Source organism: Eublepharis macularius, chromosome 2 (assembly GCF_028583425.1).
Source record: "Eublepharis macularius isolate TG4126 chromosome 2, MPM_Emac_v1.0, whole genome shotgun sequence".
NCBI lineage: Eukaryota > Metazoa > Chordata > Lepidosauria > Squamata > Eublepharidae > Eublepharis > Eublepharis macularius.
The window spans coordinates 113,859,238-113,875,740 of NC_072791.1; the positions used below are offsets into that span (position 1 = coordinate 113,859,238).

At 43.6% G+C, this 16,503-nt stretch overlaps 1 protein-coding gene across 1 annotated transcript in view; it reads right to left on the reverse strand.

Moving 5' to 3' along the window:
• The window catches only part of CCDC73 (coiled-coil domain containing 73), a 112,938-nt gene extending 98,706 nt beyond the window's left edge, over positions 1 to 14,232 (reverse strand). The window contains exon 1 of the mRNA XM_054969982.1: positions 14,101 to 14,232. Coding sequence (XP_054825957.1) covers positions 14,101 to 14,232 — 132 coding nt within the window. The remainder of the gene's footprint in view (positions 1 to 14,100) is intronic.
• Between the last annotated feature and the right edge of the window lie 2,271 nt (positions 14,233 to 16,503).

A 16,503-nucleotide genomic window follows, 5' to 3' on the forward strand; every position in this document is an offset into this window, starting at 1 on the left:
TTTAAAGAAATGTATTATCATTGCATATTATCATTGCTCAAGGAAATAACTGCTTAAAGAACCCTCTCGACAAAGGAAGCACGAAACAGGAAAGGTGCCGGCATCCTGTCGAGGGTTCCTGGACAGCTGTGAATTCTTTTTTTTTTAAGTTTTTATTTTTTAATTACTAACAATACAAAGGAAAGAAGGGGGGCAGAGGGAAGGGAAGAGAAATTAAAACACATAACAGCACAAACACTACATCTACAAATAATGCTTTCCCTTCATACTGCCATTGTTTAAAATTAAAACTTTGTGAAATACTGTTGGATTGGTAGACCTTGCAAAATACAGATTATAATCAAGATTAGGTCTTCCTCCCCCCCACCTGTGCCTCGGACGCAGTTCTCTCTGAACAGCTGCAGTCGCCGCGCTCGTTCCTTCCTCCCCTCCCCCTTCAGACTTGGAACCCTTCTCTTCTTGCTGCAAATCCTGCTGGAACTCTGGATGCTGACCCTCAAAGTCCCTTAGTTGATCTTCTGATATTATCTTGTAAGCTTGATCTTTGTAATTAAACCAAATACCTTCCGGAAATAACCATTTGAACTTTATTTCACGTTTCCTCAAAAGAGCCACAAACTCTTTGTATTTAAATCTTTTCCGAGCTAAAAATGGAATGTCCTTCAGTATCTTAACCTTATTACCCAGAAAGTCCAGATCCACATTGTATGTATTATATAGGATAGTGTCCCGAATCCTCTTAGATGAGATGTCAATGATGATCTCGCGAGGCAGCTGACGCTTCGTTGCATATTTTGAAGAAGCCCGACGGACTTCCAAAATGGCGCTTTTTAACTCTTCTTTAGTTGCCCTCGCGGGTGTCACCAAAAGTTCCGAGACCAGATCCCGCAAATTCTCATTTTCCTCCTCTTTCATGTTCTGGAGACGCAAAATTGTCTGTGCTCGTTCCACTTGTAGCCCGATCAGCTGGTTCTCCACCAGCTTTAATTCTTTGTTTGTTGCCCTCACGAGTAATGCATTTTCCCAAGCAGACTTCTCTCCCCCCCCCCGCTGTTTCCTTAATGGTTTTCACTTCACTTTCAATTAAGCCGACCCTTTGATCTGTTTCATTTAGCTTGTCAACAAAGGGCTTTATGGCTTCAGTCACTGACCGCTTCACCAAGTCCTCGAGAGATTCCCCTTTACCCTGCAGGGCAGCCGAGATTGACTTGCCCAAAGCGGGACTCTGCTTTTTCGTCGCCATTTTAGGGGGGGGGAACCGCCGACCAAATTCTGAAACTCAGTGAGGGGGAAGAAACTCGAGCCTTCTTAGCTTCAGATCCCACCAATCCTTCACGTACGCTTGTAATACAGAAGGAATTCGCTTACTTACAGGCTTTCGCCTAGTTCTGCTCTTTGCCGTTCTCCATGGCCCGGCTGCACGCGATGTGCTGCGCAAGTCTGCCGGCCTCCATTGGGGCAAACGGGCAATTTACCCCCTGCATCACATTCAGGGGGTTCTTCCTGCGGCGCCCCGGACCCTCACTCCCTCACTGGGAGTCCTGGGGGTTAACCCTTGCGGGTCAACTGCCCGGTCAGGCTGCTCAGATGTTTCCTCCCAGACCTGCGGAGAGGAGCGTCTGACATGGCCGGGAGAATTAAACCGAATATGACAGCTGTGAATTCTCCTTCTTCTTGGAGACTGGGAATCCTGGTGGCTCCCCTGCCCGGGAGACAGCGTCCACGTGAGCCGCTTCCACTTGTGGGAATTCACCTGTGAAAGAGTTAAAAGTTGTTGCACAAAGATTGAGCGCTCCCAGCCTCAGACAAGAAATACAAAAGAAGAGGACGTGGTGTGTTTAGTGTCTTTATTAGGACTTTACCTATTATTGGACTTCCAAGTGAGATTGTACATGTAATTGATATCATGATTGTATATGATTTTTTGGAATTGTCAATTGTTTTGTAAGTTGCACTTTGCACTTTAAAAAGGTATTGAAGGTGAGCCTATGGCTCTTTAATTAAAGCAGGATATCATTGGATATTGTGGCACAGTGCACTTTAACTTTTTGATTGTTTCCACAGTTTGTCATTGCTTATAATGCACATTAGTAGCCATGGCCCCCTTTTTATGTGTAAATAAGGCATATGGTTGAGGCTGGGCTAGGCCTCTGCCAGCCATGCAGGGAGAGGGGGAGGTTGAATGTTTTAAATCCCTCCCACCAGATGTTTTCATCACCACTGTATTTACCACCACTCTGCTACACCTGAAAAGTGTAGTAGTAGTGCCTATGGGGTTTTATCCAAGTGAAGATATGTAAAAGCTATATTGTGGTGGCTGCTTTCTTGATATTCTTTTTAATTATTTATTATGTAATTACTTAAGATTTTAAATGTTTTTAGGGTTTTTAATGTATCTATTGAATTGTGTAACATTGCTATGACTGTTTTAATTGATGTAATCTGTCCTCATCCCGGTCACGGGAAGGGCAGAATAGAAATATAATAAATAAATAAATAAGATCTTACCTTCTATGTATAACCATTTATTTATTTATTTATTTATTAGATTTTTATACCACCTGTCCCTCAAATGAGGCCTGAAGCATTTTACAATTGAAAACAACTAAACATAATTAAAAACAATTAAAACACTGATAAATGTTATATGTTAAAAATTTTAAAATAACATTGCCATTAAGTGGTCCTAGAAATACAGACAGTGGTAAAAACAGCAACTAGGTGGCAAAGATTCCATATTAATCAAGGCTGGTTAAAGGCATATTGAAATAGTTCCACCTTGTAGGCCCTGCAGAACTTAGATAGGTCTCACAGGGCACATGTATTGTCAGACAGTGCATTCCATCATGATGGGGCCACCAAAGAGAAAGCCCTGGAAGACAGATGAGCCACTTGGGGCCAGACACCATCAGTAAGCTGTGAGATGAAGAACACAGATTTTATGGAGGATCACATCAGGAAAGCCGGCCCTGCAGGTATGACAATCCCAGACTCTGTAAGGCTTTAAAGGTTAAAACCAGCACTTTGGATTTTATCCAGAAACCAATTGGAAGCCAGTGCAGCTGCCATAAAATAGGCTGGATATGGGCAGACCAAGATGAATTGGTTGAGAGCATAGCAGCTGCATTTGGACGACCTACAGTTTCCGGAGTGTCTTTAAGGGCAGCCTTGCATAGAGTAAATTGCAGTAATCCATCCTGGAGGTGACTGTGGCATGAATCACTGAGTCCAGGTCCAACCAAGAGAGGCATGGGACCAGCTGGAGAGCCCAGCAAAGACAGTAGAATGCCGATCTTGCCACTGTATATACCTGCTTATCCAACGAAAGCAAAGTATCCCACCAAACCTCCAGGCTCTTCACGGAATCCACCAACAATAACTGGACCTCATCAACAGCCAGTAGCTACACCCCTTCAGAGGCCCAGTCCTCCCCAACCACATGGCATCCATCTTAGAAGGATTCCATTTCAGCCAACTTTGTCTTAACTATCAGAACATGGCATCCAAGCACCAGGCCAGGTCCAAGAAAGCTGCCACAGGCTGCTTATTCAGCAAGAAAAAGAGCTGTCTGTCATCAGCATATTGACAGCAGCCAACTATTTAAAAAACTGGGCATCTATAAACTAGACAGAAGGTAACAGAGTAGTGTCAATTGCAGGGAAAACCTGATGGGTGTTTTGGAGCTTGCTGGTGGGTGTGAGTGTAAGAGAGAAAATAACAAACTTACACTTAGCTTAGGTTTAGAAAAAAAATTAAGAGTTCTTTATTTTAGGAACTCCATACTCTGATAGGAAAGAGGAGAGATAGATTTCTGTCTTCCTATCTACTCTAAGGATGGGCATGGATTGCAGAACAAATCCTCCATCCATGATGCAAGATGGAGAGAAGAGATAGTTGTGTGGCAAAGGGAGGAAGAGAAGGATATCACAAGGAGGAAGTCCTGAGATTAGCAATCTATACATTTAAGGATAGTTCAGGGCAGTAAGAAGTAATCCCCAAGCAAGGCCAAATGGTTGACTGGGATCAAATGATCAACTGTGTCAAAAGTGGCTGACGGATCTAATAATATCAGAAAGGCTGAACAAGCTCTATCTAATTGGAGGAGGTCATCAACCAGGGCTAAACAGGAGTCGCTGTAAGCCCTATTATACATATCAGCAAGGGAAGCAAGGAGAAAAAAATAGCATTCTTTTGGATTTAAAATATAACTAAATATATGGGTCAGAATTAAAGCAACACCATAGATGGCAGGAAGCTCATAAGAACAAAATATGTTAGCCTATGGGCGTGGATTCTGACTTCTTTCTCTGATACGTTAGATTTTTTAAAAAATCTCTCATAATATACTTGTCCTACAGTACACTCATGAGAAATTCTTATTACAAGAAAATAAAGAGAGCCAATAAACTTCTTTGCTTATGTATGAAAAATTCAAAGTCTAACCATTTACAGGGCTCCAATGCTACCCATAGCTTGGTTTATGAAACAGAAAATGTGAGTTGGATTATGAACAGATTACCATTTAGAGATCCTTGCATCTGGCTGCAGATGAACTAGAACTAGAAAGCCTGCATGATCTTGAATGTAAGGATCTCTCTTGCCAAACAGATGGCAGCTGATAGTGCCAAGTTGGTATAGCATAATAGCTAAGAGAATGAGCTGACATTCAGGAGGCCACCAGATCAAATATTATCAGCCACAAACTAGGTAGTTAACTCATCTAAATTAAATTATTGCAGTGAGGTCTATGGAGCTGCTCTAAAAAAGTGCTCAGAAACTTCAACTGGTACAGAATGCTATAGCCAGGATGTTGACTGGAGCAGGTTGTAAGGATTGTATCACTCCAGTCTCAGCCCATCTGCACTGGCTCCCAATTTGTGTCTGGGCCCAATTCAAGGTACTGGTGTTGACCTTTAAAGCCCTATAAGGCTTGGGACCAGCATACCTGAAGGAACATGTAATCCCAAACATAGAAATACAGAGCTGGAAGGTAGCTGGAAGCTGAAATACAGAGCTGGAAGGGTCATCTAGTCCAACCCCCTGCACAACGCAGGAAATTGACCGCTACCTCCCCCAGTGACCTCTGCTCTATGCCCAGGTGCCAGGTCCTTCAGCTTCTTACCCAGAGCCTCATTTTTTAAAATACATTCCAGGCTGTGCCGGGCAGTATCATTTGCTCCCAACATGGATGAGCAAGAAGGGATAATAATCTGTGGGCTTGGGGAGTTTTCTAGCCTTTCTGCCACATCCTGGATGCATGCACCAGATAGACAACATACTTCTCGAAATAACAGGTCAGGTCAGCATTCTTAAGCCTTCACCCCTCTCAGTAGGGAGTTCCCAATTACCACCACACATCTCCTATTTGGGGAAGCAGAAGCACAAGTTGTCTCATCTGTCAGAATCTAACATGTTCTTTGGTCAGAGTTACGCCATGTTTAATACTGTAGTTGTTAGCCTTTCCCTCCCTCCAGGTCCAGGTGTTATTTTGACCGCACTTTCCATGGGAGAGAAAATTTTAATCTGTTTCTACAGCCAGAGACCTTGACGAGCCAAGCCTTCTCACAGCAAAGTTCTCATCGCCATGGAAGATGGGGGGAGGCTGGGAATGAAGGGTTTGATGTATCACATGTTGTGCTTTCTTTTCCCATTCTCGACAATGACTGGGTTCAGCCAAGATCCTTTCTAGGCCTTGGAATATGGATACTTGTGTCAGAGCCTAGTTTTGCAATAAACCTTTTGAAATCAAGAATTTGTGCTTCTTGCAGAAGGGGGAGACAAACTCTAGATAACAGGGATTCCATAGTCTGACATCATCCACTGAGGCCTGAAAAACTTCCTTTTGACTTTGTAGAGCTTTGGGTAGTGGTCCTTTTTCCAGCACTCCAGAGTTAGTATCTATGAAGAGGTCCTGGAACCAATTGCTGAGCAATACAGGCTCAGAACGTCTCCTGATTTTCCTACTCCTGTGAGTCACTTTCTTCACTTACCCTCTTCCTATATTTGGTGCTCTTCCTTTTCTTTTTCCTGAGATGCCTTCTTTTCTCCCTCCTGTTGTCCTCCCTAAGAATGCTTCATGAGTTCTTTTCAAGAACTCTTCACCATCCCCGTTAAGTTGGAGTGTGGATAGGCATGCCTCAATCCCTAATATTTTCTCCTGCAGTAGGGCAACCAGTTTACACTTGCTACAAGAGTAATTCCCAGTCTTTTGGTGCTACACCTCTGAAGATGCCAGCCACAGCTGCTGGCGAAACGTCAGGAACTACAATGCCAAGACCACGGCAATACAGCCCGGAAAACCCACAACAACCATAGTAATTCCCATTACTCTCAGGTAAGAAGATGAACATGGTAGAGCCTTTGCAGGTCACCAGCTCCCTCACCACTCATGTGGCTTCAATCTATATAGGAAGTAGACCAGTCTTTCTTGCACTGTTCTCAAACTCCCCTTCCAAACTCCCTGTTTTCTCCTTCTGTTCTTTTGCTGTAGCTTGCAAGCTCACTAGGTGTGTAAGGCTATTTATCCATCTGTGTAACTGCAAATCCTGCCCCCAACTCAAGTCAGGTGAGATATAAACATCTTTGGAGACCCTGCTTCAGGTGCCCCAACCTCCAGAGATTAGGTGGGTGGCAACACAAAAGACAGCCTACTCAGACATGGCACCAAAACTATGAAACTCTCCACCTGGAATATTCATCTGTTCCCTTCTGTCACTGTCTATTTTGTTCGGCATTCCCCCAATAATCTCTCTTTCTTGCCCTACATTTTTAATTGCTGTTTTATATACTTTTAATATGTGTTTTAATTCTTTTTTATTGTTTCTATTATAGACTTTTATGTTTTATTTTAGCCATTACTCACCTTGGTGGCCTTGATTAAGCAAAATATAAATTTTGTAAATAAAAAAATAGATGGCTTTAGGCAAACAGCTACTGAGATAATAACAACAATAAAGTGTATTTATAAACTGTTCTTCTAAACAGATTAGTGCCCATTCAGATCACTGAATGCCAAGGACTGTTTCACTTATTACCATTTGCTATATATCTCAAACACTGGTGCAAGCACCTGCCTACTGGCAGTAGCAAACGATGCCAGACATTTGGAACATTTTAGTTTCTCCATTTTTTAATTCCAGTTTGGTAATTGTTATGGGATGAGTGGCATTTTAGTAAGAATATATGTGTGTTAAAATTTTAATGTATAAGGAAGGAATGAGTGAAGATGGGCTTGAGAAAGGATCCTCCTACTGAGGATATAGCAAGTGCAGATGTGAGTGGAAGTGATTTGCCTAAGATCTCAATACAAAAACAGGGTTGCACCTACCTGTAACTGTTGTTCATCAAGTATTCCTCTGTGCAGGCACACATGGAAACTGTACATGCACAGGCCTGCCGCAGACATATCAAAGCTCCAAAAGGAACAAGACGCTCATCCAGCCTTTTCGTGCACTTTTTGAGTGGGCAGGGCGAGCGGATCCCTCCCTCAGTTCACTAAGCCACTGGTGAATAAGGAGAAATTAGCATATTGCAGGGAAAAGAGGAAGGGATGTGTGCCTGCACAGAACGCTTAATGAACAACAGTTAGAGGTAAACGCAACCCAGTTTTCATCGCCGTGTCTTTTGTGCAGTCCCACATGGGAGATTAGCGAGCTAACTCACCTAGGAGGTGGGCGTGTTGCTCTTCAACATCATAGAAAAAGACTCTTGAGGACAGCCTTACCAACTGCAGTGTCCCTTCTGGAGTCAATGTCAATTGCATAGTGCTTAGCAAATGTGGACGGCATCAACCAAGTGGCTGCCTTGCATAAGTCCACAAGTGGAATGTCCAGACTGAATGCTGACAAAGTTGACTGGGCTCTTGTTGAATGTGCCCTGATGTCTAAAGGGCAGGGTTGCTTGGCTTGTCCATAACACTCTTTAATAAGCCACACCAGCCAGTTGGAGATGGTTTGAGCAGTTGCTTTGTGTCCTTTCTTAGCTCCTTTGAAGGAGACAAATAGATTAGGGTCTTTTCTGAAGGTAAGAGTCCTGTCTTGATTTTAAAAAGAGAGCACATTTGACATCCAATGTGTGTAGTAGCCTGTCAGCCTCTGTAGAAGGTGAATGACAAAACACTAGTCATGTCCTGGTTGAGGTGAAAAGTAGAGACCACCTTAGAAAGGAACTGGAGGCTGGGACGGAGAACTACTTCGTCTACAAATATTCTACGGAAAGGAGGATCATACCTCAGGGCTTACAGTTCACTCACCCCCCTGGCTGATGTAATGGCCACTAAGAAGGCTGTCTTAGCTTTCAGAAATTTGAGAGGACAGGCAGCTAGAGGCTTGAAAGGCTTATGCATAAGAGTTATTAAAACCAAAGATAGGCTACATTGAGGAATGGGCTTGGACACAGGAGGTTAAACATTAGCTAAGCCTTTAAGGAAAGACTTGCATTCTGGTTGGAAGAAAAGGGACCTACTGTTCACCCCCTCATAATAGGCCGAAATAGCCACCAGATGGACCTTCACAGAGGAATTAGAGAGTCCTTGATTCTTTAATAGGACCAGATAATCTAAAACAGCCGGCAAGGTTGCCCAAAGGGAAAAACGTTTTGGGTGGAAGGCTTTCTAGCCTGTAAAATTATGTTTCTGACCAGGGAAGAGAACTCTAATCTAGAGGGGACACTAACCAGGCTGTCAGCTTCAGAGAGTCTATGTCGTGGTAAAGAAGCACATTGTCTTGAAGAAGGATGACAGCATAAACCGATATGTCCTTCCTTGTGACATTCTGGACAGGGTGGAGAACCAAGCCTGTCTTGGTCAATAAGGGGTGGTTACAGTTGCTGATGTCTTCTCCATTGTCATTTTGCTGAGTGTTAAAGCCATGAGAGGGAGAGGAGGGAAGGCATACAGCAGACTACCTGACCAGGAGATTTGGAAGGCGTCTCCTAGGGAGGACTTCCCTTTGCTTAATGGGGACACCTCTTGTTGAGTGTGGTAGTGAAGAGATCTATAGTTAGAAATCCCCAGTTTCGGAAAAAAGGTTGAAGGAAATCCATATGGATGGACCATTTGTAATTGAGATCCCCGGAGCAATTCAAGGCATCTACCTGAGTGTTGACCTCCCCAGTGATGTGAATGGCTGTTAGAGACACCTCATGTTGGATTGCCCGTTACCAAATAAGGGTGGGCTCCCAGGAGAGGGACAGAGAAATGTGCCATCCTGTTTGTTCAGATAATGCATGGCAGTTGTGTTGTCTGTGCATATTTGAACGTTCTTGCCCCTGACGAAGTGGAGGAAGGCTTTCAGGGCAAATCGAATAGCCCTTAGATCTAGAAGGTTGATATGAAACTTCAGTTCATGTTGAAACCAAAGGTTGTTCACCTGACTGTCTCTAGAGTAAGCCTTCTATCCTGACAGGGAGGCATCCGTGTAGATGGAAAGTTGAATGGGGCTGGAACCGAATGGGCTCCCTAGCATTAGGTTCCATTTGTTGTTCCACCATGACAGGGTTTTGTGAATAATCCTTGGAACTGAGAACCACTTGTAGTGTGGTCCGCCAGTAGTGTGAATGAAATACTCTGACAAACCAATTCTGCAACTGCTGGAAGCGAAGTCTGGCAGATGGCACTATCAGTGTCAGAGAGGCCATAAAACCTAACAGTTTTTGGATTTCCCTTGCACTTTGGTGTCTGAAAGAGTGCACCTTGTTCAGAGTAACTTGGAACTGAGTTATAAGTTCCTTGGTGGGAAAAAGCTGAGCATGTATGGAATCCAACACTGCTCCCACAAATATTACCCTCTATTGTGGAACCAAGGAGGATTTCTCCAAACTGACTCTTAGACCAAGTTGTTGAAGGATTGAGAGTATTAGGGAGGTGTGACAGCAGACTGACTCTCTGTACTGGCCCACGATAAGCCAGTCGTCCAGAAAGGGAAATATAGTGCAACCCCTCTCCCTGAGATGGCCAACCACTACTGCCATAATCTTGGTGAACACCCAAGGGGCAGAGGAGAGATAGAAAGGAAGGACCATATACTGGTATTTTTCAGAACCGCATTGGAACCGAAGGTACTTTCTGTAAGAAACATGTATTGGGACATGGAAATATGCGTCTTTTAGATCCACAGAAACAAACCAACAGTGTTTTTCCAAAAGAGGTAAAACATCTTTTAATGATAACATCCTGAACTTTTTCTGAACCAGAAACATATTCACAAAGTAAAGATCTAAGATGGGGCGAGAGCCCCCTGACTTTTTGTCTATCATGAAATATCAGGAGTAAATCCCCTCGGAACCAAAGGATGTCACTGGCTCTATAACCTGTTTCAGTAGAAGGCTCTGCACTTCCTTCACCAAAAAATGCTTGAGGGGGGAGGGGGGGTTCAACTGAGGAGGAATGTTCAGGGGAATGGATTTGAACTCTAGGGAGTAAACTTCCTGAATTATTGACAGTATCCAAAACTCCAATCACCACTCCTGACAGAAAAGAGGCATAATGAAAACATTAGTGGATCGTGCAAGATGGATATGTGAGCCGCACTTTCTCAATGAGGAAATTAATCATCTAAACCACGCACTTCAGGCAAATGGCTACTCCAGAAATGAAATCAGAAGAGCAATCAAACCCAGGATGAATCAAACAACCAAGGAAAAACAGTCTCCTACAGGAATAGTATTTTTGCCATATATCAAAGGAATTACTGATCAGATGGGAAAGCTTATGAAAAAGCATAACCTTCAAGCAGTATTCAGACCCACCCGAAAAATACAACAGATGCTACAATCAGCAAAAGACAGTAGAGACCCCCTCACCTCTGCAGGAGTATACCGTATACCCTGCAGCTGTGGACAAGTTTACATCGGGACCACAAAGTGTAGCATCCAGACAAGAATAAAAGAACATGAAAGACACTGCAGACTTGGACAACCTGAAAAATCAGCAGTGGCTGAACATAGCCTAACTCAAACAGGGCACAGTATCTTATTCCAGGACACCAAAATACTGGACAACACTTCCAACTACTTTGTCAGACTGCACAGGGAAGCCATTGAAATTCACAAGCATAAGCAAAACTTCAACAGGAAAGAAGAAACCTAAAGAATGAACAGAGCATGGTTTCCAGTTCTGAAAAACACCAGGCTAACAAAACACTCTATACTTGACAATAGCCCTGCAGAGAAGATTAGCACATCAAGCACCAATCCATATGCAAAAGAACCTCCTCAGGATACAGTGAAGCCTCCCGCCATTAGCATTCCACACCCTGGGAAACTCTTACAGGATGACTCAGCTCAACCCCACCTCTCCTGAGTAGATACAAATGACCTGCCAACATCTTTTCCACACTGTGACACTGAGAGATCTCTGTCTTTTGGTGCTACACCTCTGAATACGCCAGCCACAGCTGCTGGCGAAACGTCAGGAACTACAATGCCAAGACCATGGCAATACAGCCCGGAAAACCCACAACAACCAAGTATCCAGAGTTCTTGGGTAATTTTCTCCCATGCACGTAGGGGCAGGGATTGACTGACAGAGAGGGGGAAAGACGACTTGGCATCAAAAATTCTGTTTGGTGGCGCTTGACTGCTCTCTGCGGGCATTGGAACCTTCCTTAGACTTATGAAGGTAAAATCTCTGTCTGGGCTGATTCAAGGAACCGTAGACGAAGCATGCTTCTGGTTCCGAGGTAGGTGTTAGTTGGGTTGAGACAGGGACTGATTGTACCTAGGGTTGTAATGAAAGTAGGCTCCTTTCCCAGTGGCTAGGAGCAAGCATGGTCTAAGAGAGATAACTGCAGAAAGAATTTACACCCTGGAAGAGTGAAGAAACACAGATGCAACTGATAATAACATTATAACCTCCAGCCCCAACCCCCCCAACCCAGTATGGGTATGGCAGATGCTGCCAGCATCTTGACAGATCTTGGAGGGAACTGGTGCTTGTATGGAATGACCAGGGTAATCCTTAAGGACCTAGCAGTCGCTTTATCATTCTTGATTTTCTTAAGTGGATCGTCAATAGCAGACGAGAAAAGATCATTTCCCTCAAAGGGTAGATCTTCAACCCTTAACCTATGATGTAGGGCTAAGGCGGTGGTTCTAAGCCACGTATGTCTCCAAATCACAATGACAGAGGCCATAGCTTGTGTGGAGCAATCCCCAATATGTCTTGCAGTGAGGATTTGCTGCTTTGAGAGCTGAAGGGCTTCACCTTGGAGAATTTTTGCGAGACGTTGCTTCTCATCAGGGATGAGACTAAGGTAGGGCCCGATCTTGTCCCACAGGAATAGCTAGTATCTGGCCATACTGGCCTCATAATTACCAATAAGGAAATTTAGGGCAGAAGAAGCATAAACCTTTCTCTCTAATATATCTAGCTTTCTGCCTTCATCTGTGGGGGCAGAATGACCAGCACTCTGTGGAAGGCCCTTGCTCTGTAAGGTCTCCGTAACAATGGACTTAGCAGGAGATGATTGAATAGAAAATCAGCCCCGTCTTGCTTGGTTCTATATAAGTCATCTAACTTTCTTGAAGTCACCGGCGCAGATGCTGGAGTCGACCAAATGTCCTTCATGACATCTATCATTCCCTGCATAACTGAGAAAGCCACCGGACCCATTCTGACTAGTTGTTCAGAGTAGAGGCGAAGGTCCTCAGTGGGAGAAACAGCAGAGTCCTCTATTATATATTCAGGAAGTGGTGGCTCAGAACTTCAGTCAGAACTGTCATCAGGATGCATTGGTGTATCAAGTGTTGGTTCTGCAGACCTGGTGTCTTCAAAATTGTTGGAGAGTCCGAGGGGTAAGTCTCATTTTTGCGATCCAGAGGGTAGTACTCATCATGTAGGAAGTAGTGAGGCAGCAAGTAAAGGCCCGGAGATCCTTCCATTCCACAGGCATAATAATGATAGGGCAACTCATAAGGGTATGGAACCTAAGGACACCTCTGACTTTTAATGACCTCCATACAACTCTCGGTGTCAGTCGAAGCCAAAGAAGCTGCTTCCTTCTGTGTAGCTCATACTGCAGAAGGTGCAAGCAGGAATAACGGCATTCCCAGTTCTGAGAAGTCTGGGATTTCACCTTCTAGTATGGCAGGAACCAAGGCCAAACGTTTCCTTGGAGTTGAAGAAGGAGTTCTCAGAACCGCAGGTGGGCTGGAAGCCGCAGAGGTGGAAGGAACCGAAGCTGAAAACTGCTTTTTCTTGTGTGGCTTCGGACTTGGGCATTTTTCAGTATGCCTCAACTTCAGCTTGGTCTTTTTTGATGGCAGCTCGGAAAAAGACCAAAATGGGCCAGAATCTTTCTAAACCAACTGGTTTGTATTGACAGTGCTTGTAGCCAAAATAGAAGGAACGAACTGGTTCTTATTGTCAGCACTTTTAGCCCAAAAGTATCGAGGTACCGAGGAGGCCTGTACTGAGAGCTGCGGTCCTTTATTAGCAGCCTTCGAGACTTCAGAGTCAGAAACACCATGGGTGGCTGACTCCCATAACGCTGCTTTTAGATGCAATGCCCTCTCATGCCTGGCTTTCGGCGTGAACTGTTTGCAGATACCACAGCACAAGGTATCATGTGCCTCTCAAAGGTACATTAGGCATTTATTGTGCTCATCAGATTGGACCATCTTGGAACTATACTTGAGACACTTTTTGAAAAGTACCTTCGAAGACATCTTCTCGCTTTCTATCTTCTTTCTAGCTTTCTATCTTCTTGCTTGGATTAGAAGAAGAGCTTGAAGCACATCCTTCTTCAGTGGTGACTAAAGAAGAACTGAGGGAGGGATCCGCTCACCCCGCCTTTTATAGCCGCACCCACTCAAAAAGCGTGCAAAAAGCCTGGGTGAGCATCTCGTGCCTTTTGGAGCTTTGATATGTCCATGGCAGGCCTGCACATGCACAGTTCCCATATGGGACTGCACAGAAGTCACGACAATAATGATTGATATACGAGACATTGCCGATCAACATCATTGTATTAAATTTGAAAATTATCTGCTCTGAGCACTAAGGTTAGGTTGAATTTCAAATCTAAATAAATGAATTCGTAAATGTACTTACTCTTCTCATATGCAATTCTTCTAAATAAATGAATTTGTAAATGTACTTACTCTTCTCATACGCAATTCTTCAACTACCTCCAGAAAACTTGTTTTAAAATCTAATCGCTGAATAGAAAGCAAAGCTCCTGAGGAATTCTGTAAAGAGTACGCAGCTACTTCTTTATTTAAGTCTTCATCCATTTCAGAAATTATATCTAAAATTTAAAAATATGTACATAATATCATAAGTTTTTAGTTTTGAAAACAGAATTTAAACACAATGCTAATATGTAAAACCTGCAAAAGGACAGAATCAAAAAACAGCTATGTAAAAACCTTACACTACAATTTAAAATACTGTTACATGCTCCTCACTTACCCAGAGTGGATAAAAGTTCCAGGGGCAGTGCCTGCTTGGGTTGGTTCCCTTTGAAGGAGAAAGAACTGGAATTTTATGATTTTTGTAATATTTGCTTTATTTAAAAATACGCTAGAGTACAGACAGGGAGAAAGAGACAGGGAACTAGATTCGCTTTTACATATTAAATCCCCAGACAGATCCATGCACCACCCAGGTGATTCAGCTAACTTCCAGTAATGTGTGCCGCCTCCTCCTCTCTCTCAGATCCAAACTACACATTACATCTACCGTGTAATCACCAAGAGGACTCAGCCATACAACAGCTAAAAATTCCCCACAGGAATTCAAATTAGAAGCACTGTGGGGCCTGATTTGGATCAGAAATATAGAGTGAGGGGAAAGGATCCTGCCGCCCCTCCCCCACACTGATTTCCCAACTCAAAATGGTGCTGGAAATCTTTATGCCACAGTAAGGGCTTGCATGTATAGCCCCCCCCAACTGAGCTGATAATGCCCTCTGGAGCCATTTTGGGTCACAAAAATGGTGGAGAGGGAGGCATGAGACCCTCTTCCCCCCATGCTGTTGTCACTGGCCCCTCTGGCGCTTCTGAATTGAGCTTCCATGGGGAACTCACAGCTGTTGAAAGGCTGCAAGTCCCTATGGCGATCATGTGGTAGATGTAACATGTAATTTGGTCCTCAGTGCTAGCCTATGCAGAGTTACACTTATCATAATCTCCACACTCTCCCCTCTCCATCCCTTTTCCCAAGCTGGCAATCGACCTAGAGGTCTTAGTTTCCTGCATATGCACACGTGGCTTGTCCCTAACCTCTTTTGGGAAACTCTTTCCTCCCCAAACTCCCACCTTAAGTTTAGATCCCTCTTCTCTCGTACAAACTGCCACCAAAGCTCCCCTCCCAGATGTTGGAATAGGCGACTCAGCCTGCCTTTGGACACTGGGGGGCGCTGCATGTCTCTTTGAATGTAATGTATAAGTCTAGCAATCTGCCACTCTCTTAAGGTGGGAACGCCTACTGACTCCTCCTCTCTTGCCTCTGTGCCTCTTGGGAGATTTCACACATTCCCTCATGCTCTTCCAAGAGAAAAGATGTAAAGCCACCATGCTCCTCATGGAGCCCTTCTCTTTGTCCACAAACCTGCACCTACAACCTCGCTGCCTAGTTTCAGGCCATGGTATTAGACTAGAGAATGTAACTCTTTCGAATAGGATCTTTCCCTTGTTATTACCAGAAGATATTGCTATGGAGAAATCTGCTACAATAAACTGTAAGTTCTATCTTTCTATGAATTTTGTCTGAGAATTAATTAATGCACGTTTGTAAGGGTTTAAACGCTTCTGACTAAATTGCTCTGCTATATATTACTCTGCTAAGTTACTAAACTAAATATATAGAAGACCATAATCTCTAACACCAGATCCTGCTTGTCCACCTCCCAGTGCCTTGAGTCACCAGAAGGTGTGATATGCTTGTGTGGGTAAGGATTTTGGTTCAGTCAGATCACTTCATAAGAAAAGAATTTTATTAACTAGAGTAGCTACTACAGAAAAGTGTGAGCCGCCCTGAGCCCGCTTGTAGGGAAGGCAGGATATAAATCTAATAAATAAATAAATAATAGAAATAAATGGGAATTAATCAGAACACATCTTGAGATGTTCCAGAGCTCTAGAAATAAACCAAAAAGTGAATAACCAGCTAATCTAGACCACTCTTCACTTTACCTCAACATTCCTCTTCCAAAGAATGAGCTCAAAAGCAGTAGGAATTTAACAAAGGCTGCTCTCCAACCTTGGCATAGTTTCTGGCTTTATTCCCCTAATTCCTCGTCCTTTGTCATACTGTTGCCAAACAGGCTGACCATTTTAATCCCAGCAGGAATTAAAGGTCAATCATAAATTGGTGGGCTGGCTTCCCACTTCCCAACAAACACATTATCCAATCCCCTCAGATTTTGTACTACTGATTTTTAGGGCTCTCAGCTGGATTATTAGAACATATCCAGTTTGTTCCCTCCCCTCCATGACAGCGCAGCCAAATGGTGACATCTTTTTGCAGTTTTCACCCATTCAATCCCAGAAGGATAAATATGT